Source organism: Syngnathus scovelli, chromosome 12, assembly GCF_024217435.2.
Source record: "Syngnathus scovelli strain Florida chromosome 12, RoL_Ssco_1.2, whole genome shotgun sequence".
NCBI lineage: Eukaryota > Metazoa > Chordata > Actinopteri > Syngnathiformes > Syngnathidae > Syngnathus > Syngnathus scovelli.
This window is the reverse complement of record NC_090858.1, coordinates 3,941,089-3,964,077: the sequence shown is the minus strand read 5'-3', so window position 1 is coordinate 3,964,077 and position 22,989 is coordinate 3,941,089. Positions and strand designations below refer to the sequence as shown.

Genomic DNA, 22,989 nt, shown 5'->3' with positions numbered 1-22,989 from the left:
GTTGCGTACACGTGTACATAGGTATACACGTTATTTAAAAACTACTATAAAAAAATAATTAAATAAAGAAAGTGTAGCGAACGATTTGGTGAACGATTCCTTTGAACAAATATTTTGAGTGAACCGATTCTAAAGATTCAGTTCACTTAAAAGAACTGGAATACACATCGCCCGTACAAAACAGTGCAAGCTATTGTAGACTGCCGGTCGAAATAGCCCACTGGTTAGTGACTCGGGCTCTTGCTTGGCAAGAGCTTGGTTCGATCCCAGGTGCGAGGAAATGCTTTTGTTGTGCTAACCCTTTATTTATTTATTCTCTTTTTTTATTTTTAACCTCGTGTAGTGTACCTACACATATTGTCATATAAAGCAGTTACTGATTTTATGTTTTAATTGGCGAATATAAAAACAAGGAATAAGACGCCAGACAAGTTTTAACAAATGTTTATTAAAAATAATAATATTAAAAGCAAATTTCCAACCAGCAATCTAATATAAAATTGCAGTAGATATATTGGATAACAATATCTAGGCGTATATAGGTATACACGTTATTTAAAAACGACTATAAATGTTATACTACGATACAAGTGTTTACCAGCTCAGTGGCCTAAGAGGAGAGTGTCCGCCCTGAGATTGGGAGGTTGTGGGTTCAAACCCCTGCCGAGTCATACCAGTGACTATAACAATGGTACCCATTTCTTCCCTGCTTGGCACTCAGTGTAAGGGGTTGAAATGGGGCCCCCCCTGCTGCTCACGATCATTGGGACTTTTGGCACTCAGTGTAAGGCAGGGGTGTCCAAGTCCAGTCCTCGAGGGCCGCATTCCTACATGTTTTCCAAGTTTCCCTCGTTGAACACACCTGATTCAAATGATCAGTTCATCCTCACGTTCTGCAGGAGCCTGCAGAAATTTGTTCAAATGAATCGTTCACCGAATCGTTCGCTACACTTTCTTGTTTATGTATTGATATATATTTTTTTTACCTACCAATTGAACTGTCCATGAGGTGTACCTAATCACAGGCCATTTTATTAGGGAAAAAGATTAAGCGAAAGTGAAAAGTGCCACAACCGCCCTCACCCCCACCTCCTGATTGGCTGTTTGATCGGTGACGTCATTCGGACACTCCATTAGGTACACCGGCATTTTCAGGTGTACCTAATCACAGGCCATTTCATTAGGGAAAAATCATGGTCAACATTTTTATGGTTTAATTGGCGAATATAAAAACAAGGAATAAAACACCAGACAAGTTTTAACATAAATGTTTATTAAAAAAAATAAAAAAATCATCATATTAAAAGTAAATTTCAAACCAGCAATCTAATATAAAATTGCAGTAGATAGATTGGATAACAATATTTAGGCGTATATATGCATACACGTTATTTAAAAACTACCATAAGTGTTATAAAATCAAGATTACCCAAAGAGAAGCATAATCTCCCCGTTTTGGCACAACGGCGCATCCCTTCATGCAATAAAGTTAGCCGTTAGCTTGGTGAAAAAGCTAAAAGTCTACATTCTGGCTTACATAGTTCACGCCAGGAAGGAGACGCAACACGTTTACTGACTGATCCGTTGATGCACGGGAAGGAAGGCAGTTCACCCACTGCCTCGTTCGCGAACGGGAAAGTCAGGATTCGTTCCCTCGCTGATTCGTTCTCGCGAAGAACTGGAAATGCAAATCACTCACAAGTCTGTTCAGTTGGTAAACGGGAAATGCAATTCACGACTCGTTCGTGAACAGGAAGTAACGTCATTTTCTTCTTTGTTTTGTTTTACGGCGAGGTGGCACCAGCTTCAATGCGCATTACCGACACCTACTGGTTGAAATCATATGAACTGAAAAAAGAACGTTCACTCTCGTTCACTTAAAAGATCTCTTCTTTTGAACGAATCGTTCACTCACGAGCCAACACTACCACTGACTCTCCCGCTGCGCGACAAATTAATTATCCCGTTCCCCGGGAAGAAACCGGGGAGAAAGTCTGCGAGTCGCACCTTGAATGACTAATGTCCCGCGCACAATAACCCGCAGCAATCGCCCGGCGCCACAATGCGGAATTGATGAGCGTGTTTCCTTTCATCGAGTGCGACATTACGGCGGCCGAGCATCCATTAGCGATTGTTGTCGCCGTTCAATTAGATTGCACTCTGCCAGCACATCTCCAAGCAGTTAGAGGGACAGAGAGAGCAAGGGTGTCTACGAGAAGGCTCCCAGGGCGCACATGGCAAACGGGAGTGATGAAGATTGGTGTGAGATGTTTAGAGTGGCAAGACGACAAAAGGCTGCAGGGCAATTCGGTGTGGGAGTTAATTTAGCCTTTTTGACGTGAGGAAAATATTTTGAGGAATCGTGGAGGGGAAGTCAAATGTTTTTTTTTTTTTTTTACATCTGAAATATAAAGGATAGACCTGAATTTAGATGCAAGATTTGAGTCTAATTAGATGACTAAACAGAGTTGACGTTGAGTGCTGTAATATTCAAGTCATATAACTCAGATGCTTTTAGCAGGAAATTACACAAGAAAGTAGCACTTTAAAGAGATCATAAAAAGTTTTCTTCAGCTGGAAGTGGGGCCTTCGATAAGGAGGAAGAAATTATGAACAGTTCAAAATAGTCAGGCTTAGTACAACACCTTCAGGTTGCTCCTGGTAAATAAACAAAGAGACAAGTCATTATTTAACAAACCAAAAACATTTAAACATGTTTTTCGATCTTCACATCATCTCATTGACAAAGCAATTGCGGATCTGAAGAGTCCTCACCATGACCTTTACTTTGAGGTGTGACTTGATATGGTTTGTTAGAAATTTATTTTTGACATTATTATTGCTGAACCATGTCATCTCATTGACAAAAACAATGACATATCTAAATAGCTCTCATCAGTTGCAGAATAGAGGGAAATAAAACGGTGCCATATAAAAATACATTTATTCTGAACGGTTTCAAAATGTACTCACAGTAAGAAAAAGGACAAACACAAAAAGTCATCGGTAATAGAGATCATGCACGTTGCTTGGCCATTGCACAAGTGGACTATAGAACAAGGTGTTTCATTTATGTTTATTTCATGTGCCAAGAAAGCTTTAAAATCACTACGACAGAGAACAATTGCTCACCCTAATATACTCTTAAATATATTTTATATATTTTTTTTTTACAATTAATTAGGGCATGCTAGTGTAAAAATGCTGACAGTAGTTGATTAGTGAGACATTGGACATGGAAACAATGAATGAGTTCAAATGAAGTTTTGAGATTTACATTCCTTCTTTTGATTTTATGTACACTTGTTGAGTTAGAAAATGTCTGCAGATTCAGCTCTCAAGCTGTTTTGTCATTCTTGTTCACGTGTGTTGAAGCTACACTTGGCCTCCTAAGTGCCTTCGGGCTCACATTGGTGAATTACTCGTTGATAGAAAACTGCTATCAAACAATTGAATAGTACAGCTGGTTTATGGAAATCTGTTTTGCTATGTTAGCAGCCAATCGCTAGACATCGGTTCATGATTTGGTTGAATTTTGTTATGCTTTATGTGTTTGGGATAAACAGTTAAACACATTTTGCCTCTTAATTTAAAAACAGGGAGCTAGCGTCTCAGACAAAAACTTTCTGTAAAACATAAACGGGTTCACTGTCATATGCGTTTTTGGCCCAGTAAATATTTTAATTTGACTATATTTATTAACCCTAACCACATCTAAAGATTTTTTTCTAAATACTTTTCCCCACTAAATACCTTGTTTCCCTGAAATACTTTCTACAGTCTCGCCTGGCGTATGAATCTTTATCCTTAAGTACTGTAAAGTTGTTACTCAACTCTATTTGTTCGAAGTGTGAAACCATGACTCGAAACGATTGCGACTATCAGCATGAAGGAACTATTATCAAAAAGAGAAGCCGACAAAGCACACAATTGCAGCACAATTGAAACACAACATTGTGTACTTACTGGGTTACAGTGTGTGTGTCTTTAGACGTTTGTACAGTTTGGATATTCCCTCGTTACAATTCTGTCCATATTTCTCCCCATCGATCCTGAAAAGGAGGAAGACAAATAATGATGCAACAGTCATTACAGGTGAAGCTCACAACTTCTCCCCCGCACGTCAAGCCGAGAAATGGAAACGGAGAGGGGGCGTGGCCTACCGACTAGTCGCTGAAAGCGAGCCCATGAGGTCGGGGGGATAAATGTAAGTGAGGCTGTTGGGATTGTGCAGACGCAGGCGCATTTGAAAGGTGAAACTTGACAATCTCGCAGTGGTGAGCACACTTAAGGTCAGGATGAAGATTTATAAAGTGACTGTAATAATAGCGTATAAAATAAAAAGCACAAAGATAGTCACGCCAGAGTAGGGGGGGAAAAAACATGAAACATACTAAACAAAGATAATTACAGATCTACCGAGCTCCTCATCCTTGACTTGATGTGGTTTGTCATGAAGATATTTCTGTCCTTGATTGTGTTTGGATGCTGATTTAAAAAATGAAAAAAAAAAGAGTGAAAATGCCAATGAAATAAATTTTTTAAATATAATTTTTTTACAAATTAAATGCCATTTAAAAAAATATTTTGTGTTACTTTTTAAATGCATTCCAACACTTGAAATCCACCTGTTTCTTGTGGATGACAGCAATAAAGGAAGCACTTTTAATGTCTGAGCTATTAATCGTCTGGTAATCCGAGGGGCGACCCTGCAACCGCGTGAGCCGATGATGGATCTGACGCTCCTGGCACACCTGATTGGAAACACTTCCATCTCAAAAGCAGACTCAAAGTGAGACTTGAGGGATTTAATGAAAAGAAAGAAAAAAAAAAAAGAAAATTAAATGTCTTTCACCCTGCGAGCCTGGGAAAAAAAAAAAATCTCGTCAACAACAGTCGCTTGGTTTCACTTTGGCGACCGCTTGGAAAGAAAGAAGCAGCACTACAAAGGGTGTGAAGAAAAAAAAAAGTCTGGAGCCTTCATGTCATGTGAGAAGAATGAAATGAATCTCTCTGTCAATCAAAAGTAAGCATTGCTAAGATTTTTTTTTTTTTTTTTTAATGTATTGGATCTCATTAGGGGGCAGCATGATGCTTATGCCTAGCACGTCTACCTCAGTGGTGAGAGCACCCAAGCTTCCTTCCCCTTTTTTCTTCTTAGTCATTCTCGCGAGCTGCTTTTCCATGTCCGTGCCATTTCAATTTTTTTTTTTTTACATAATTTTGATGTTGAACTATAAAATATGTAGACTTTTTATCTTTTTTGTGTACATAGAAGAACTGATTTCAATTTTCTTTCCTATTAAACATGTAATGAATATTGTATTTTTATTTATTTTTTTTAATCCCACTTTGGTTACATTTGTTTAACTGCTGTCAGGATTACAAGGGTCAAATTTCAAACGTTTGCGCACCCCTGCTTGAGAGTCAGCAGGTGTACTTTGAGAGCGAGCACGCTTTGACTAAATGACAGTCGTAAGCCTTTTGCGGCGACAGCTTCACTCGAAATCCCATATTAACGTGTCACGAACGTTCCCGCACTCCATTTCACGCTGTCACGTCGGCGTCCACGCTGTCGTTTGCCAAGTGATGGCGTTTCAAGAGAAAACAGGTGTACCTCGTTTCCTGGCGTCCATCTGCTTTTCCGTGAAGTCCTTCTCCGAGGGAAAGTTGGCGAGGTTGACTTTGGACATGTCGTCCTTCTGACTGACCGTGCTGATCATCTCGGGTTCCTTCTCCCGACTGTCCTCCGTCTCCACGTGGATCCAAGGGATTTTCCTTTTTTGGACGGGCACAGAGCAGGATGACCGTGAGAGGATTTGATAAGAAAGGAGGATGAGATTTCCAAATTTGTGGTGGGGGGGCTTACCTTTTGAACTTGTAAATGAAGAAGGCCGCTAAGCCCACAAACACCACGCAGATCATCACCAACATGGCCGACCCGCTGTGGAGGGTGCTGGAATCCACTAGCGGCGCTAGAGAATATATTTAAAAAAAAATATTTTTTTAGATTTATTCAATAATATTGTGCAGATGGGCAGAAATAATTAGAAATGTCCTTATGGCAGATTTTTTAAAAAATATTTTATAACTTTTAATTTTATGATTGTAATATTTTATTTATATTGTCTTTTAAATACATTTAGCTCTTTCCCTATCTGCTTTTCTCCGTTGGCTGCTGTGAGGGAGTACCATCGATTATTCCAGCATTGCTTGAAGATGCAGCAATATCTTCACAACACAAACATGAGATTGATGGTGTTCTAATTTTCAAAAACAAATGCATCAACTCATCACATCTGTCACTCTGGGCCGGACACCATTTGACCTCCTCGGGGTGCAAAAGGAACATCTCGGCTGTCCGCAGGCTTTCCCCGGGGTCCGTCATGTTGCACTGTCATGGCTTTTTAAATGCTGACGTGCTATACTCAAAGTTTGTCCCCCTCCTCTCGCTCTTCTTAAGGAAGGACTATGAAGCGTGACCTTTTGGGGATCATCTTAAAAGGCGATGCAGGCCTTTGAACGGCGACACAAATGAAGACAGATCCATCGGCGGATGAAAAGGGTAAAGCCACATAGGACCTCGTTCACGTGCTTTCGCGATATGCTAACGACGACGTGACCTCGGCGGTCTCGAACGCCTTTCCGTCCATCATGTCATCGATCGACGACTTATAAGAAAGAAAGAGGTGCGCGGTGATGCGCACGTTGTGTCGGCTGAAAGTCGAGTATGCGGACGTGCCGTTAGAGAGCGACGTACCCAAAGTTTGCTGAGTGATGTAGACGCTGACACGAGTGCCAACCTTCAACTCAAAGTGGACCAGGCCTTGGTTGAGGAGGCTGACGAAAATGTCAGATATCTGTTTAGAAACATTAAAAAAAAAAGTGAAGCACTGCGAGTGGCAAAACATATATATATATATATTTATTTTACTTTATAATATAATATACATATGAATATAATAATATATAATAATAATATATATGTTCCTCCTACCGTCTGCAGTTCCTCCCGCGTTTGCCTCTTGTGCTCATTTGGCGTGAGCACATCGGGCAGGATGAAGAGCTCCGCCGTGGTTGGAAGTCCAGGAGACAAAGACACCAGCAACTGACTGGTGGGGACGCCAGCAACCTGACAACAAAAAATGACGTCATTTATTTTGCACTTTGAATCCCAAAACCTCCAAACTGCGAGGCAGATCCACTTATTTTGTGGCGAATAGTCTCAAAAAGAAAAATCTCTGTTTAATCTTTTCGATTTGATGTTTTCTGCAGCCCACTGGACAGCAAACAAGTTTAGCCTCTGGCGGACAATTACTGTTGTCGCACTGGTTTGTTTTTGCTGCCTCGGTCTATTTGATCAAAGTTGTCTGCTTCCTGAATTATGCATTTTTGTGGTTTGACAAAGTCACAAAAACTTCCTTTTGCACCTCTTCCACAGCATTTTCATCCATCCGTCTCTTCTAGGCTCAAATCCTCCTTTTGTCTAGCCTGTCAAGTTGACTTTCTGCATTTTTCCTCTCATCAGTTTCACTCGGTAAAAGCTGGCTGGTACTCAACTTGCCGGCCATTGAAATGTACCCAACGTCTGCTTGCTGTCATCACAAATAAAGTAAGAAAAGAAGCCTTCCAAAAAACAGGCAAGATCTCCGTCACAGCCCATGAAACATGAAAGACTAATGACCCAGGGAGGTACGGCTGGTCCGGCGAGTCGCGGTTGGGGGTTGACGTACCTGTGACAGGGCTGTCTGCACCACGCGGCCTATGTCCTCCCGCCACTCGCGGATGTCAGGATTGTGCTCGTCAAGCGTCGGCGAAAAGGACAGCAGCAGCGACCTGAAAAACTCTAGCAAACAAAAACAAACCATTTGTTTCCACCGCCAGTATTTGACTCATTTTCCCAAAAGCCGGAGTTAATTGGCGTCAAGATTTTCCGTGTTTGCTCGCTGTGACATTTCATCCACGTCGGCGAGTAGACCACATATGTTGCATATTCATGTCACCAATTAAAGTTGCACGTTAACCTTTAACGGTGATATCCCTGGAATCCTGCAGCACCGTGCTTCCAGAAGCCACCTGGACCGTGACCTTATTTGTTCCCTCCTTCTGGAACGTGTACGAGATACTCCCATCCAGCGTTATAATAGGCTGTGTTAGAAACAAAACAACAGAAAGACAATAACACATCCAGGGGCGGAGCTATGTGGGGGGCCAGGGGTGACCATGATCACCAGCTGATTGGGGTAACCTTTGCCTGAGGCTTTTAAAAAATAAAAAAAATATATAATCCCCAAACATCTCTAATACTGTCAGACGACAAAGGGAGGCGGTGCAGCTGAACACGGGCCGAATGTATTTGCAGAGGCGGAGCTTGTCACCTCTGAGCTGTTGCCGATCCACCAGAAGAAAGTCAACGTCCTGATGTGACTCGGCCAAACCATCACTGTGAGATTGGTCTCCTTGCCCCTGGAGGCCACCAGAGGAACTGAAAGGTACACTCGCTCAACTGGACCTGTGGTAGCAACACATGTAAATTAAGGTCCGGGTTAGTATTATATATATTATTCCAGTGAATAGTATTCAGTCATACGTATTTGTAATCGCGAGTCTCCCGCACTCATTTATTTATTATTTGTAACATCAAATAACATGGCGCCTTCCACTACAGGTCCCAAACCTGTGCCAGCACACCGGAGCTACTTCCCAAGTCTGAAAAGTACTCGATGAATAAGTGAAAAGCAGAAGAGACAATGTGTGAGTATTTGATTTTTGGCGTACTGGTGATGTGCAGATAGAGCACACAGCTGTCGGATCCCAGGCTGTTCTCGGCCGCCGCCGTCACGCGGTAAATCCCCGTGGCTCGGTAGGCGTGCTGGATGCCGTCGTCGGCCCGGCTCAGGTTGGAGTAAGTGATCCGGATGCCGTCGCCGAAGTCAAGCTGGACGCTGGTCCTCGGCGAGTCTCCCTGAGGAGGGGGCGGGGAGGGGGAGCAACACCTGTCAGCCTTGTAATGGAGCACGTCCATGCGCTGCGGCGCTAAAGTGCTCGGCCCGAGTCGTCCCTTCAGGTGTGTCACAAAGGCTTTGTCGCTGCTAACACACACACGATGACAGGCAATCGAGTCAGAAAATACAACTCGAAATGGCTTGGAGTATTTTCCAAGTATCTCAAGGCTTTATTATTCGCTGCTGTCTTTTACGGTTAAATCAGCGGCAGCAAGGAAATATTTTCCCGTTTCCCCCCTCAAGTAATTAAAATTGCAAACAGAGCTGAACGGGCCATGGAACCACCTGATCAAAGTAAAATCTCATCCAATGAAATCAAAGTCAAAATCTTGGCAATTGCGTGTCAACCATCTGTCTGGTGTACCTGCTTCCAGTTGTGGCTCATTTACGTATGCAACAAAATTTGGAGTGTGCCCAAAAGGCTGCTTGTTGACATGACAAACAGTTTTGTGTGGATCTAATTTATTCTAAGGCTGTCGCATTTTTAAGAAAAAAACTGAAAATATGTACAAATGTTGTGATTGTGAGACAATATGCAATTATTTCTTCCCATATTTTTTTATTTATATATTTTTTTGATAAATGAATGATGTCAATTTCAATTCAATTAATTGTTCAGTAGTATTTTTTTTTCAGAACTTATTCTATTTAGTGACTGGCGAATCCCTGAAATGATCATCATCAAACTTTGCCGACCTGCTCATCCAACATTAGATGATGGCAGAGGTGGAAAGCGCTTGGCAGTTGAGTGTCAATCATCCGTCAAATCATCTGCCCAACTTCTATTTTGGGCTAGCTTGGGTGAAAAACAGAGTTGGAATTTGTCAAAATATGAGCCCCGCAGTTTGGTCAAATTGTTGCTTCCAACCAAAACAGCAGACTCCCTCTTCAATTTCATACTAAATACAAAGAAAATTCTCCAACAAAAATCTAATTTCAATAAAGGGTAACCCCCTCCCCCCCAAAAAATAGGGCCATTCATTGATCAGAATACGATTCCAAGAGGGCCTTGGCAAACCCTACAGCTCCAACCCTAATAATATTCTCTTTAATAAATTAATCAATCAAATAAATAAATAAATAAATAAATAGGGACGTTTCCCTCCCGCCCAAGTATCTTGGTAATATTTGCACACTTGAACAGTGAACAAAAACCAAAGGAGAAGAAAAAAAAAAAAAGATCGCCAGATCTGTGCTGCAAGGAAAATATCCCAGAAAATAAGATTATTAAATAAAAATCAAAACGCTGAATGCGGTCATAAGGAAAACACAGTTGGCTGCCACCAGATGCGTTTCCACAAGAGGCCAAACAAAGGCTTGCTCACAACACCACAACATTAATTATTAGTCGTCGTCACAGACGCAATAGTTACATCACTTTGTTAATTATCATTTAGGTCTTGACATGCTTGAAAATTCATATTTAGAAATAATTATTTCTATATTGTCATGTGTGGGTTCTTGAGATTTTTTTTGTGGCTCTAGTCATTTTAGACAAGCCTACCAAATTTCATGTTGCGCAGTGATGCTGCCTACATTTTCAAAGTGAAAAGGAAACAAAGCAATTTCACACCGCATGCTCCGGCTCCTTACTCTTACTTTCAGAACAAAATATAATCAATGGCTGCTAAAAAGATCCCTAATGTTTATTCATGATAGACAAAGCCGCATGGCGTTACCATGTGTACGGGTGTTTTTTCACTTTAATTACACATCATCAATCCACGCCGACCTTCACCGAGATAATGACTACAACTTGCCTTTTCCCTCTCATTTATAGTAAATGCTTGGAGGGAGTGAACTTTGATGAAGACAAGATTTATTGTGGAGTGCTCAAACGTGACAGCATTCATCTTCTTCACGTAAACGTTCAAGAGTCCTAATTGGGCACATATGGCAAATAGCAGCAGCAAAAACACAGGTGAGCTATGAATGGACCGATGACATTGCTGTGTGTATTTAGATGTCATTTTACTAGTTGTACAAGTTACTTGACCTGATTAACTCAAAGCACCTCATCCCGAGCTGCGCTGTGCATAAGGCTAATTAGCGATGCTAATCGGAGATTCTAATTTGCTTGCACTTGGTAATTAGAAGTTGTCAACAGGCATAACGAACCGGGCAAACATGAGACATCATACTTACGTATATGTTACGTCTGGCGCCCCCTAGGCTGGATTTTTGCATTACAACAACATAGTCCAAGAGAGCCAACATTTTTTTTTTTGCTTCGAAAGATTTTTGAAAGAGGTTACTGATGTGAGAGGAGCATTATGTCCTCTAGTAGTGACTAAGGTAAAATCATTTTTTTTATAATTATCATTTTTTTTACAAAACAAGGAAAATTGTGTCAAACGGCAACTTACGTCTTGGAGATGAACCATGAACGTCACGTTGCTTCCGGCGCGGGCGCTGAGCTCGCCGCTGCCGGTGGTCAAGCGAAGGCCTCGGGGCGGTCTGGAGCGACACCCCTGTCGTCTTGGCGAGTACACGTTCCGTCCGACCTCTTTGCAGTTATTGGACAGAACCTTGCGATACCTAAGAAAGCAAACCGATGACAATGACGATTAACCTGTGCTGAATTCGTGTCTCATTTCCAATTTATTTTTTGATGGACTTGCTGTAAGGGAACACTGACCCGGTGCTGTTGAGGAAACTCTGGCCCGCGCTGCAACTTTTTGCCGTGCCATTTGGATCGAACCAAAAAGCGGGGGAGCACTTCCCATCGGTGCGACGTTCCCAGCCGTAGTCGCTGCGCACGGATAAAAAAAAAAAGCAGGACAACTTTTACAAAGCCTGCCAAACAACCCAAGCATCACGAGGAAGATTTTATAATTGTTTCATAGCGGCATATTTTAACGCCATAAATAGCGACAAGATTGTCAGACAAGCCCGATCAAACAGAATTTCTGACAGACATTTAAAATTAATTGGGCAATTCATTATTAATTGTATTCTAATAAGCTATTTGCAAATCGCAGAGGAGCGACAAAAAGTTCTCACTATAATTAGAGTCAAAAAAAGCGGTCATATTTGCGACTCTTGGAACCTGATACCGTATTAATGCATGCAAAAGGATCTGCGCGTCTTTAATTAATGTCTACTTGATAAGCGAGTCGCTTTGCAAACATGTCAGCGAAGCAATTAGCGCTAACTTTGGGAGATTTGCAAGCATTTCAGGGGGGCGAACAAGCAGTCACCATTCGAAGTCGTAGGCGGTGCACTGGCATGACTCGGATGAATAGATCCTGGAGTAATCCTGGGACAACATGCAGCGGTTTCCGGGCCGACGCTTCATGAAAATCTGCTTCTCACCCATCACGCACAGCTCACCCTTCAATAAAAACACATCAAAAGGTGTTGACAGTGTCATAACAAAAACAAGTGCAGCCTGGCGGATCTGCGAGAGGGAGGGCTACAGTGCTGTGGGAGTGGCCACAATTGACTTTACTAATTATGACCCAAGCGTCCCCAAAATGCTGCTGCTCCACTCCTAGCAGGAGTTTGTTAAGTCTTGCTGTTGTTACCTTGTTGTGCAGGGACCATGTCTGGTAGTCTCCATCCATGCATCGCTGAGTGAACAGTCCCTTGTAGTCAATTTTCATCAGCTGCCACTCTGACCGATGGCTGAAGTGTCCAAAGAAACTGCGGGATGATGTGAAAAATATATTTAAAATGGGGAGAATCGTTTCTTAACTATTGGATCATAACTAATTTTGGTTATTTCTTCCTCACATGAAATGTTAGCCTGGCCACTTGTTGCTAGGCAGAATTCAGGAGGCCAGAATAAAATTATTATCTAATAAGGAGTTCATTTTTCGCTCTTTCTGGTTTTATCAACATTTATTGGTGATTCTCAAGCAAGCGTTGTTTGTTTACACTGGCGCAAGTTTCCGTAGCTCACGTGATAATGTGATTGTCGGACTCCGACTCCATCAGGACTCCGTCCACGTAGAGAGGCGCCAGGGAGAAAGTGTGACGGTCCCACTTCTTGCCTTCGTCTAGACTGATCCTTCATGTGACACAATAGAGTGTGACGTTTAGGAGCACAACATCAAACAACAAGAAAAATGAGGGGGGGGGACATGCAAGATGATCAACACCTTTTTGTTTTGTATCAAACAAATGAAGCACTTGGGAAGCGGCTCAAGGTGAGAACATTTCAGGACAGTCAAAAACTAAAGGATAAATGTTCCTCCCGCGTATAAGTGACAAAATGCCCGCAAAGGGAGATATGACTCAGGTTGTAGCAGTGGAAATAGATTTGGGCCGTCCTGGAAATCACCTCTTGAGCAGCTTAATCACTTTTGACAAGGGGGCGGGCGTGCGCCAGAGTAGACGACGTTACAAAGCTACCGCAATGTGAGCTACTGAGGAGGCCGTTCCTAACATCCCATTTCCACCTTCTTGGACGTCAGATTTACATAAAAACACTCAGAGCGTCGCATCCCAGCGCGGGCAGCTGCCTCTTACTGAATTGTCGCTGCTGGAAATGATTGCGACAGTTGAGGAGCAGCAAAATGGAAAGTATTTATTCCGTATCATCCATGTCCGGTTGAAGTGTGAGAAGACCATTTTTTCTCACTCAAAGACAATCAAGGACATAAATGGAACAACTAGGCCCCACTAGTAGAAGTAGTTATTTTATTTATTTATTTATTTTTTTATTATTTCATTTTTCCTTTCGAATGACTATTCTTGCACCCCTTTAGCTCCGCCAGTGCTCGAGTTGCTCTATTACAAAAAATGTACCTTAAGCGAGATATCAAGGACACGGAATGTCGTGTACCATGGGGCTAAAGTAATTATCTAGCCCAAAAGAAAGAAAAAAAAAAAACTTTCCGCGCCGGCAATTTTTGTCATCCTGTTGAGTAATAGCTGTACGCACCACAAGTGTCGAATCGGCGTGGGCGCGTGCAGCACGGCCAGCAAAGCCCCGCCGTTGTCCAGGAACCAAATGTTGTGCTCTTCATCAAAGATCTACACATAAAGAAGGCAGTGTTGATGACATATACTTATTTTTTCAACGTTGCGTGCATTTGCATGCGGACGCCCACCTGTCGCCAGCTATTTCCTGCATCAGACGTTATGAACATGCCAAGGTTGGCGGAGGACAATTCCATTCCGATATTACCTAGTTGAAGGTAGGGGGAGGAGGGGGGGGAGGGGGAGACACGATATACTGAAATGCAGCATCAACTGATAAAATAGTGAATTATTTGGTGAGTTTTTGTACGTCCTCATTCCCCAACAGAGGACACATTAATGCAACTTTAGAATGTCAACGGAGATTTAAGCTTGAAGGCAAAATGAGGCGGCGTGGTATTGCGTAAAAAAAAAAAAGCTTTCTCAAGTGAGGTGAACATTCACATTGTATTAAATGAAAGAAAAGCATAAACAAAAAATAACCTAATACAAACTGATTCATATAAAATGTATTGCATAGTCAAGTTAAAAACTTAAATGTGACATGGTAAAGGGAAATAACACTTATGACTATCATTGTCATCAGCATTAAAAAAAAAAAGATGAAGAACGATGTGTAATTCATACTTAAATTAAAATGTGGATTTTAATGAAGGTAATAGGAACAGGATCATACAGTGGACCCATCACAAACTTGTGATTTTTTTAAAATTTATATTTCAAATATTTGAACAACATTTAAAAAATATGCTTTTTGATATTTTGCCTAATATATATTATTTATTCATCATGATTTTGAAGGGTTCAAAAAAAGTGCTTTTCCCCCCTAGTGCTTTTATGACAGGCGTCAATTATGTAACTATTTTGTCCCTGGTGAATAGTGGAGGTCCAATGTAAATCAAAATCAGCAAACAGGAAAACATATTTGATCAAATATGACACAAATAAATAAATAGCAAGAAGAAAATAGCCAACCTGTGGCAACAATGATTCCCGGTACCGACTTTTTGCTAGTGATGGGTCCGGACGTGTAGGGATTCTCCGACATCTCCAGATGAAGATGCAGTGAACAAAAAGGCTGTCAACAAAAGCAATAAGATTAATAATAGCGTCACATCACCTGCGGATGTAATTATGTATCATTTTCGGCAATTAACCGGAAGCGGCCGTGCCTTCATCAGCAGAGAGAAGAAACAAAAGCCACGTTTGTTGCCCCCCAGAAAAAAACCCTATGAGGAAATACAGGCCATTTAATTTTTCTTTTTTTTTAAATGCAAAGAAGCGTGTAATTAAAGTCTCTCAGGATGTGACGCTAAGAAACGGAAAATCATTTCCACTCCTTATGTAGCATATTGGAAAACATCAATAGGGCCACTGAGGTGAAGGCAGGCTGTGCAGGGGAGCGGGGGCAGGGGTCGGGGGTCAGTATTGAGGTCATTGCTGCAGCAAAGTGAAATGTGAAATATAGCTCCGGGTGAAATTCAATACACAACATATTTGATGGAGAATCCTGTAACAACCACGACCCAAATGAAATACATTAAAAAAAAATAAATAACGTATCCGTCGTCCGCTGGATCAGTTGCACTCCATTGGGTGTGCTTTAGCCAGCAATTTAGCATCATTAGCGTTCAAATAATGGCATGCTGTTGTTGGCTTGTTAACCGAGACGCTAAGATTAGGCGAATAATAGGCTGTGGCGCTAACGAAGCTAATGACGCTTAGCAAAAAGGTCAACTGGGAAAAAAAAAACAGTGCAATTTTTGGTCCACAAGCAAAAATCAATTTGTTGGGTTCTTCTGATGGGCTACAATTAATTTTTGGAGATTCCACAGTACCACATGACCGAGCAGTTGAACACGACATGAGGAGAAAAAAAAAAATCAAACATACGGTGTCAGTAAGGAAATAAATTGCATATATCAGCTGATGACTCGGTGGCAACACATCTATTCTTCGTAATATAATTCAGTGTAATCTAACATTCATTAGCCTGGCGCAACTGCATTCGGTGAATTGAAGTCACACGGGTTAATGGAAAGCCCCCCCCCCCCCCCCCCCCCCCTCCAGAAACGACACCTAATGACACGGTGTGACTTACACGGATAATAAAACCATTCCAGCGCCCGAGCTTCCCCGTTGGTCTTAGAGGGAGGCTGGTGGCAGTGAAGCCAAAGCGCCCGCCCGCCCGCCGCGGCAAATTTGGGCCGTAAATCAAAAAGCATCTAGAGCGCATCCCACGAGGGCGAAACGTGAACGAGCGCATCGTGCTGGGCTCACCGTCACGCAGTGGATGCTGTTCCCGGCCACGTCGGTGGCAGGCGCCGGCAGCAGGGCCCACGTTTGACCTTTATTGTAGGTGATGAACGTTTTGACGCGGTGGTCCACCAGCTTGTTGGCCAGATACATGCCGCTGATCCCCTCCACCTGGACACGATGGTACATTCGGAAAAATTGTTGTATGAATCTCCATTAAAAATAAAATAATCAAACAAAGTGACAACCTTGTAGAAGTCGACCAGCAGGTTTCCAGTGGGTCCCCTGGTGGTCCGGAGATTTTCCAGCGAGAGGCTGAAGTAGACGCCGGGCGAGTCGGAGATGTACAGGCTGTACGTGTGGTTCTGGTTCCATTCTTGGACTGCAGCAAACACTTGCTTCTCATCTGTGCTAATGATATGCATGTCCTGTGCATAGCGATGGGATAGCATTAGCCGTGTTAGCTTGGTAACATTCCAAAGCGCTAATTGATGGATTTAAATTCAGTTCAGTGATTTCATTTCAGCTTGAAGGAACGACTGATTGAATTTTTTTTTTGTATTAGGTGGCCATCTAACACGAGACATGATTAGAGCGGAAGTGTTTCTTATCGAGACTTACCTTGGGCAGACAATATTTGGGCAACTGCATGCGTCTGAACGGTTCTCTCATGTAGGAGACAAAGTAGCTGGCCCGTCCAGTCTTGGTCACCTTGAAAATAAAACGGATGAAAGAAAAGATCAAATAACCTCTTGGGAAAGAAGATGTTGCAGCTTGGGAAAGCCCCACGATGTCAGATATCAATTTTTTTCATTCTTGACATTTAACAGATGCAGTCAGTGGACACGCCCACAACAGCTTGATTTTTTTTTGAAGACTTATTTGATGTATTTGGTTTTTATTTATTTTTTTATTCAAATTTGGCAGGATTATTAAGAACACAGCTCTGTGGGATTTATTGGTTAAGTCGTTTATTTTCACTTCACGGAACCTTTAAGACACATGGCAACGCTTATAATATGGCAACCCAGAAATAAATGCAGAATATATATAATTTAAGCTTTTTTTAAGGAATCTTTTTCTTGTCTGTAGATTCTCAGAATGCGACGAAGCCCCCCGAGAAGAATTCCACTGTTAAAATGTCTCCACGGGAATCCATAGAGTGCCTAACAAAGGCGAGGGTGCAACGCGAGGACGATCTCGTCGAGGAAAGTGACAAACCCCGTCGCCAAAGCGCGACGAGGGTTGCGAAAAATGCGCCTTTGAGACGTGCAGGTTTGACAGTTAGAGTGGTGGAAGAAGTCGCTGGAAAGGCGAAACAAGACGCCGATGCTTTCAAGGTGTCAATAACAACTGGGGCAACTGTAGCGTTGCTAAACTTTTGACAGCGACGCAATTCATGTCTTCACTGGGTAACCTGACATAACATGAACACAACTTTGGATCTATGGAGGCTGTCTGATATTAAAAAAAAAATAGAAATGGGACAGGAGGCTTTGTTTTGTCTCAAAACATACGCGAGAGAACTTTCAGGCAGCCGCGAAACAAGGGCGCCGAGCTGAAGACGTCTCCTGGAGGAGGTGTACTGTATTTTTGTTTCGGAATTCACGACTGCCTCTCCAAATATTCCCGCACGGTGTCAAAAGCGAGGCGAAAATGGCAAGCACAACACAATGGCTCATCATTATCTCAATTAGTCCCAAGCTAAGTGGCGCTGAAAATGATGTTGACTTTATCTACAGCGTGTCTGGAGGACCTTAATGCACTCGCACTTTTCCCATCCACTTAGAGGGAGGCCCCGGCCAACGGCGGCCCCGCTTGCTTATTTTCCAATCAAGTAGAAGGATGGTGTTTGTCCCCCCTACACACTACATTAGGGCCCTAATGGAATAATCTATCGAAAATCAATGAGTTGCCTTTTCTCAGGCCACATTTTTGAGGATGTTGCACTCGAGCGTTCTTTCTCTTCCCGCGGGAGCGTGCAGGTGTTGAAGACTGCTTCTTTGGTTGTAGCCTCAATCGATAACCTCATTACTCTTTGTCAAGTTAAATTCAACCCCCCCCCCCCCCTTCCGCCGGCAATGAAAGTCACAGGAAAGTCGTCGTCGTGCGCGCGGCGTACGGCGTTGCCTTGGCAATTTCATCTGGGCTAAATGCAATTTTATCGAATGAGCGTTTCTGAAACTCGCCCTGGTTGTATTTATTTATTTATTTACTCCCAGTCTTATGATGCGGACATTCCAATCAAGTCTGCGAATGACGTGAAACTGGGTCAGCGCTCAAAACAGTCGTCGTTTCCTGCGACATCATTTTAAATTAAAAGATTACATCTGCGGCCAGATAAATAAATAATATGACAATACCATACGATTCTATTCAATTATCGAAAGAGCAAATGTCTCGTAATGGGGCCTAAACGCCAAATCTTGCCCCCCCCTCTTCAGAATCAGACTCACTAAATGGAGCAATTTAACAGTTTGTTTAACCAACGGAGCACGATAACGCGCAAATCGAATTCAAAGTTAACGAACGAAAAACAAAGTCAGCAGTCGGCCGACAGGGAGAAAGAATAGGTGACAAATGCGACAAAGTCATCTGGGAATATTTTTCCCGGAAAAAGTTCCAAGGAGGTTTTTTGTTACCATGGCGATGAGGGAATGAGCAGTTTTTCATCTTCAAGAAGATGAACCTAAACTCCCTTAAAGACTAGAAAAGTATAAACTGCCCTTGCCACCTAAAATAATTTAAAAAAATCAGCAAAACTGTGTAATAGAAAATTAAAATTCCATTGTCTCGTGTATTCAGTGTAACATACGCGAGTGAACGCATCAAGCCCGCAAACAGGAGGGTGGAAATCAATGAGAGCGGAGGTCATCTGGAAAATTTAATTCTAATAATGGCCCTGACGGCTGCTGTCTAATTGGAGTCAAACGTTAACTGAATGGCATTAAGGACACGGCATGCTTTTTTCTTTCTCACTTTTTTGTGTGTGGAAACACGCTCTGCCTTGGTGATGAGTTGAAACATAATCAAAAGGCGCAGAAGGGAACAGGTGTGTTTCGGGAAGCCATTATGAGGATTTTGATGGAAAAGCATGAATTGGATGAAGAGCGGAAGAGAAAAAAAGGAGCGGCGGGGAGTAAAGATGACCTCGGAGTGTGATAAAAAAGGGCAAAGTAATTGATCGTCACGCAGACCTGAGTGAAAACGTATTCATCTTGCACGACCAGCGAATTGGTGTCCACGTGTCCCGGGAAAAGGTACTGCTTGTTGGCCTCCGTGCAGCGCTGGGCTCTGCACTTCACGTACTGAGCACCTGCGAGATGATGCCAAAGGAAATCAATCAGGAGTAAATTATGAATGTTTCACCTCAAGTCGGGCTTGTATGCACAGGAGATGTCACAGAATCCAACGGGTCACAAAAAAAAAACACACATTTGAAATGTTACAGCGCTGTAGCTAGTGGTTAGCGTCGTTTCCTTGCGGCTAAAAGCTCCTCCCGCTTTTCAAATATTTATATGTTAGCGTCATTTAAGACAAAATTTTCTGGAAGCACTTTCAGTGCTGGTTCTGCAGTGAATGTTAATTAAAAATCTCAGCACACAGTGAACAATGCAGCAGTCAGTCCCACAATAAACATGGATGCCACATGTGGCTTGTGAGCATTACCTGCCCAATGAAGACAAAGCTTGCGACTGCGCATTAAAGCGTCGTGCGGCTTTGAAAGGGCGACACGCTGGGGGACGATTTAAGTCGAAAAAAAACATCTATCAACGGACAAAAACCATGCCCCCCCTCCCCTCCCATTCTGCATCACTACACTTCAGGGAGAGCATCGTGAAGAAGCGGGCTAGCGACATCGCTCCGACTAAAAAGCCTCAACGTGCGCCACTCACGGCCTTTGGCGATGCGCGTCTCGATGTGGACCACGTCCGACTCTCTGTCCAGCCCCATTACGGCCCTGGCGGGAAGTAAGAGAAGATGGAGAGTCTGGTAATTGCGCAATCTCAAAGCCATAAAAACATGTTGTTGCAACCACTAAATGAGCGCCTATTACATCTCCATTCAGTAAAGCAGGAGACAAACAAGGCAAAAGGGGAATAAACAGAAGGTGACCAAAGCACAAAATGTACCCGTTGCAAAAAAAAAAAAATTCATTGAAGGTACACTTGTACCTTATTACCATGTGCATGGTTTAAATTGGCACTCAAACAATGCACTTGAGTGACAACATGGCAAACAAAAAGCAAAATACTAAAGCTGCCGCACGTGTGTCTGATCCTACCAGTAGAATCGACCCGGCATCACGTTGTCGTGCACGAGCTGCCACCTCTTCCCGAAGTCCACGGAGCTGTACAGCTGCGAGATAATAGCGGCGGTTACAACAACGGCGAAGTAAATAGCCGGCGGCCCCCGCCGCAATCAAGCGTGACAATCGGCGCAAATTCGCCCACCTTGCTATCGTGGCTGTAGGCCAGGATCCAGTTCTCCTGCGCCGGGTGGAAGAGAAGGCTGAGGACGTTGAAGCTAATGGGATGCTTCTCGAAGCTCGCCCCCTCGTCCGAGCTGATCAGAACAGCGCTCTCCACCTCCGGGTCGCTCAGCATCATTATCTGAAGTACAGAGGAGGGAAGCGACATCAGAGCGACAGTTGTCTGACGGCGATTGAGCTGCTGAGAAGTAGAGAAGGCGGATTCTTTTGTCATTTTGTTTGTTGATAGCATCAATCATTTTCAAGTGCACCTTGACAATGTACTTGTACACGACATCATGAAAGAAAAAAAAAAGACAAATTGTAGATTGCTAATATTGATATCACGACAGTGTGTTAAAAATACCGAAGATAAACATATTCAATTTAAGATATTCATTCCAAATTATTGTGCTAGCTTAAAAGCATAGTTTCCCAATCATTTTTTAACTCTCTCGCAACAAACAAATAATAATGAATACTGGTCTTAATTCCCATAATTCCTTAATTCCTATTTCCAAGATGGCCGCCCTCGTGAAAGCAGGCTTCACCTATCAAAGCTGTGCTTTGGCGCTGGTGCATCTGTGTGTTTGTAAGACTCATTGGTATTCATAATAGAGAGATTTGAACTGCAATTTGTTAAAAAAAAAAAAAAGATCCAGAAGAAATAGTCATTATCATGTACTAAATCATTGAGATAAAAATCCCACAGATTTTAGTGCAGTCATAAAACTTAATATCACTCAGCCCACTTTTGCTCTCAGGCACCCAATTGTTAAAAAAAAAAAAAAAAAAAAGTGGACGGAATGGGGAAAACAAAGGATGAGCCGACCTTTTGTTTGTTGGTGGGGCACACGTAAAGGTAGCTCAGCACGGTCCTCGAGCCCACTTTGTCATTGAGCTTGGTGTAGGTGCTCCCATAGTCGCTGGACCTGCATACAAAAAAACACAAGCTGCGGGTAAATAAACAAACTCATTTATTTCCAAAACTTGTTCTATTTTCTTGAATATTTATGGTGCCTATGCTACAAGTTTAATTTGTTCAATATATATGCTTGATACATAAAAAAATAAAATCGTATCTCAAATATTCTGAATGTAAAGAATGTAGAATTAGATGTTTATGTTTATTTATGATATTACATTTTTTTTTTTGCTCCAATTCAGGAGATATTGGACTGCTCCAGTAAGGAAACAATTGCAAAGTTGCAGAAATATTCATAATTACTTTCTGAGTGTATATTGTTATACTGTCTGTCTATATGTGTTGCTCCACCCTTTGTTTGTTTTAGTGGCTTTCTCCGTTTTTTTTTTGTTTCGCTTGACACGAAACAACCGGAAGTGGCGTTAAACAGTATGAAAATTGATTTCTTGGTTTCCCTTGGTGACATTATGAAAACATTCCATGCAAAAGCTAACAAATGATCTCTCGGGCTTCGCTCTGTCACACACTCCTGTCACTTTTCCATGTCCCTTGCATGTGCATAGGTCCATGACAAGGGTAAATGCGCTTGTCATCCCAATGCTCAACCCCCCCCCCCCCCTTCCCCGATGAATCCGCACCATCCGTTCTACCTGAGTGCCCGCAAATATAATTTCACGACATAATTGGATAGATATCCAAGCAATGCCTGCTATCATTGTCTGTGCATTAATCTGAAGTGTCCCATTTGCTGTTGACATTGTTTTCCAAGACTTAGCCCCTAAACACATTTGTGCCAGCTAAGTGCTGCCTTCAGACGCCACGTCGGAATGACGGAAGGAGACAAAAATATGTGACGATATCGCACCACCGAGTTGATTTAGCAGAAAAGAGGCAGTCGGTTGAAAACGCGGGGAGGGACTCGTGCGAGTCGCCGCATCGATCCAGATATCACAGATAGCGCCGCCGACTGGCTGGAAGCTATTGTGGCCATCAATCATTCACGCTCTTATCACAGAAATCATGCATGCCCACTTCTTTTCATAACACATCTGCGTTTTTTTTTTTTTTTTCACCTACACCGAGCGCCTTAGGTGCGCAGTAATTTACTTGGAGGTTGCGATGCAGACACCTACGTGATGGAAGAGGCCTCCTGTACTCAGGGGGGGTGGGGTGGGGGAGTGTAAATCTTTGCAGCGCCTCTAGTGAAACAAATCTTCATTTGAAACTTTATGGACTGATGTGTTTCATAGTGAAATGAGTTCTCTTTATTCTGTGAGAAGGCAGGGGGGGGGAGGGGGCATATTAAAAGTCTGGATTGAGTTCTGTGGCATTATCCTTGATGAAATGAATTCTTATTTATGAGCCTGACAGGCGCACACACAAAAATGTGCCCTTCGATATAATTG

General features: G+C 42.5%; 1 protein-coding gene across 5 annotated transcripts in view; it reads right to left on the bottom strand.

Moving 5' to 3' along the window:
* Positions 1–429: 429 nt before the first annotated feature.
* Positions 430–22,989, bottom strand: part of sorcs3b (sortilin related VPS10 domain containing receptor 3b) — a 79,878-nt gene continuing 57,318 nt past the window's right edge. For 3 of the 5 annotated variants that reach the window (XM_049737087.2, XM_049737088.2, XM_049737085.2), the window contains 25 exons: positions 21,491–21,590; positions 20,642–20,800; positions 20,473–20,546; positions 20,084–20,148; positions 19,385–19,503; positions 16,809–16,898; positions 16,436–16,615; positions 16,212–16,358; positions 14,907–15,009; positions 14,063–14,139; positions 13,894–13,985; positions 12,910–13,017; positions 12,533–12,650; positions 12,206–12,339; positions 11,644–11,757; positions 11,372–11,543; positions 8,779–8,965; positions 8,379–8,512; positions 8,025–8,148; positions 7,734–7,846; positions 6,998–7,132; positions 6,761–6,860; positions 5,870–5,975; positions 5,618–5,778; positions 2,926–4,052 (listed from right to left, as the gene is read on the bottom strand). In XM_049737087.2, the coding sequence (XP_049593044.1) occupies positions 3,988–4,052; positions 5,618–5,778; positions 5,870–5,975; positions 6,761–6,860; positions 6,998–7,132; positions 7,734–7,846; positions 8,025–8,148; positions 8,379–8,512; positions 8,779–8,965; positions 11,372–11,543; positions 11,644–11,757; positions 12,206–12,339; positions 12,533–12,650; positions 12,910–13,017; positions 13,894–13,985; positions 14,063–14,139; positions 14,907–15,009; positions 16,212–16,358; positions 16,436–16,615; positions 16,809–16,898; positions 19,385–19,503; positions 20,084–20,148; positions 20,473–20,546; positions 20,642–20,797 (2,874 nt within the window). In that variant the 5' untranslated portion in view covers positions 20,798–20,800; positions 21,491–21,590 and the 3' untranslated portion in view covers positions 2,926–3,987. Of the gene's footprint in view, positions 1,679–2,544; positions 2,659–2,925; positions 4,053–5,617; positions 5,779–5,869; positions 5,976–6,760; positions 6,861–6,997; positions 7,133–7,733; positions 7,847–8,024; positions 8,149–8,378; positions 8,513–8,778; positions 8,966–11,371; positions 11,544–11,643; positions 11,758–12,205; positions 12,340–12,532; positions 12,651–12,909; positions 13,018–13,893; positions 13,986–14,062; positions 14,140–14,906; positions 15,010–16,211; positions 16,359–16,435; positions 16,616–16,808; positions 16,899–19,384; positions 19,504–20,083; positions 20,149–20,472; positions 20,547–20,641; positions 20,801–21,490; positions 21,591–22,989 lie in introns of those variants that run through there. The other 2 variants (XM_068652608.1, XM_049737086.2) reach the window with 2 other exon arrangements.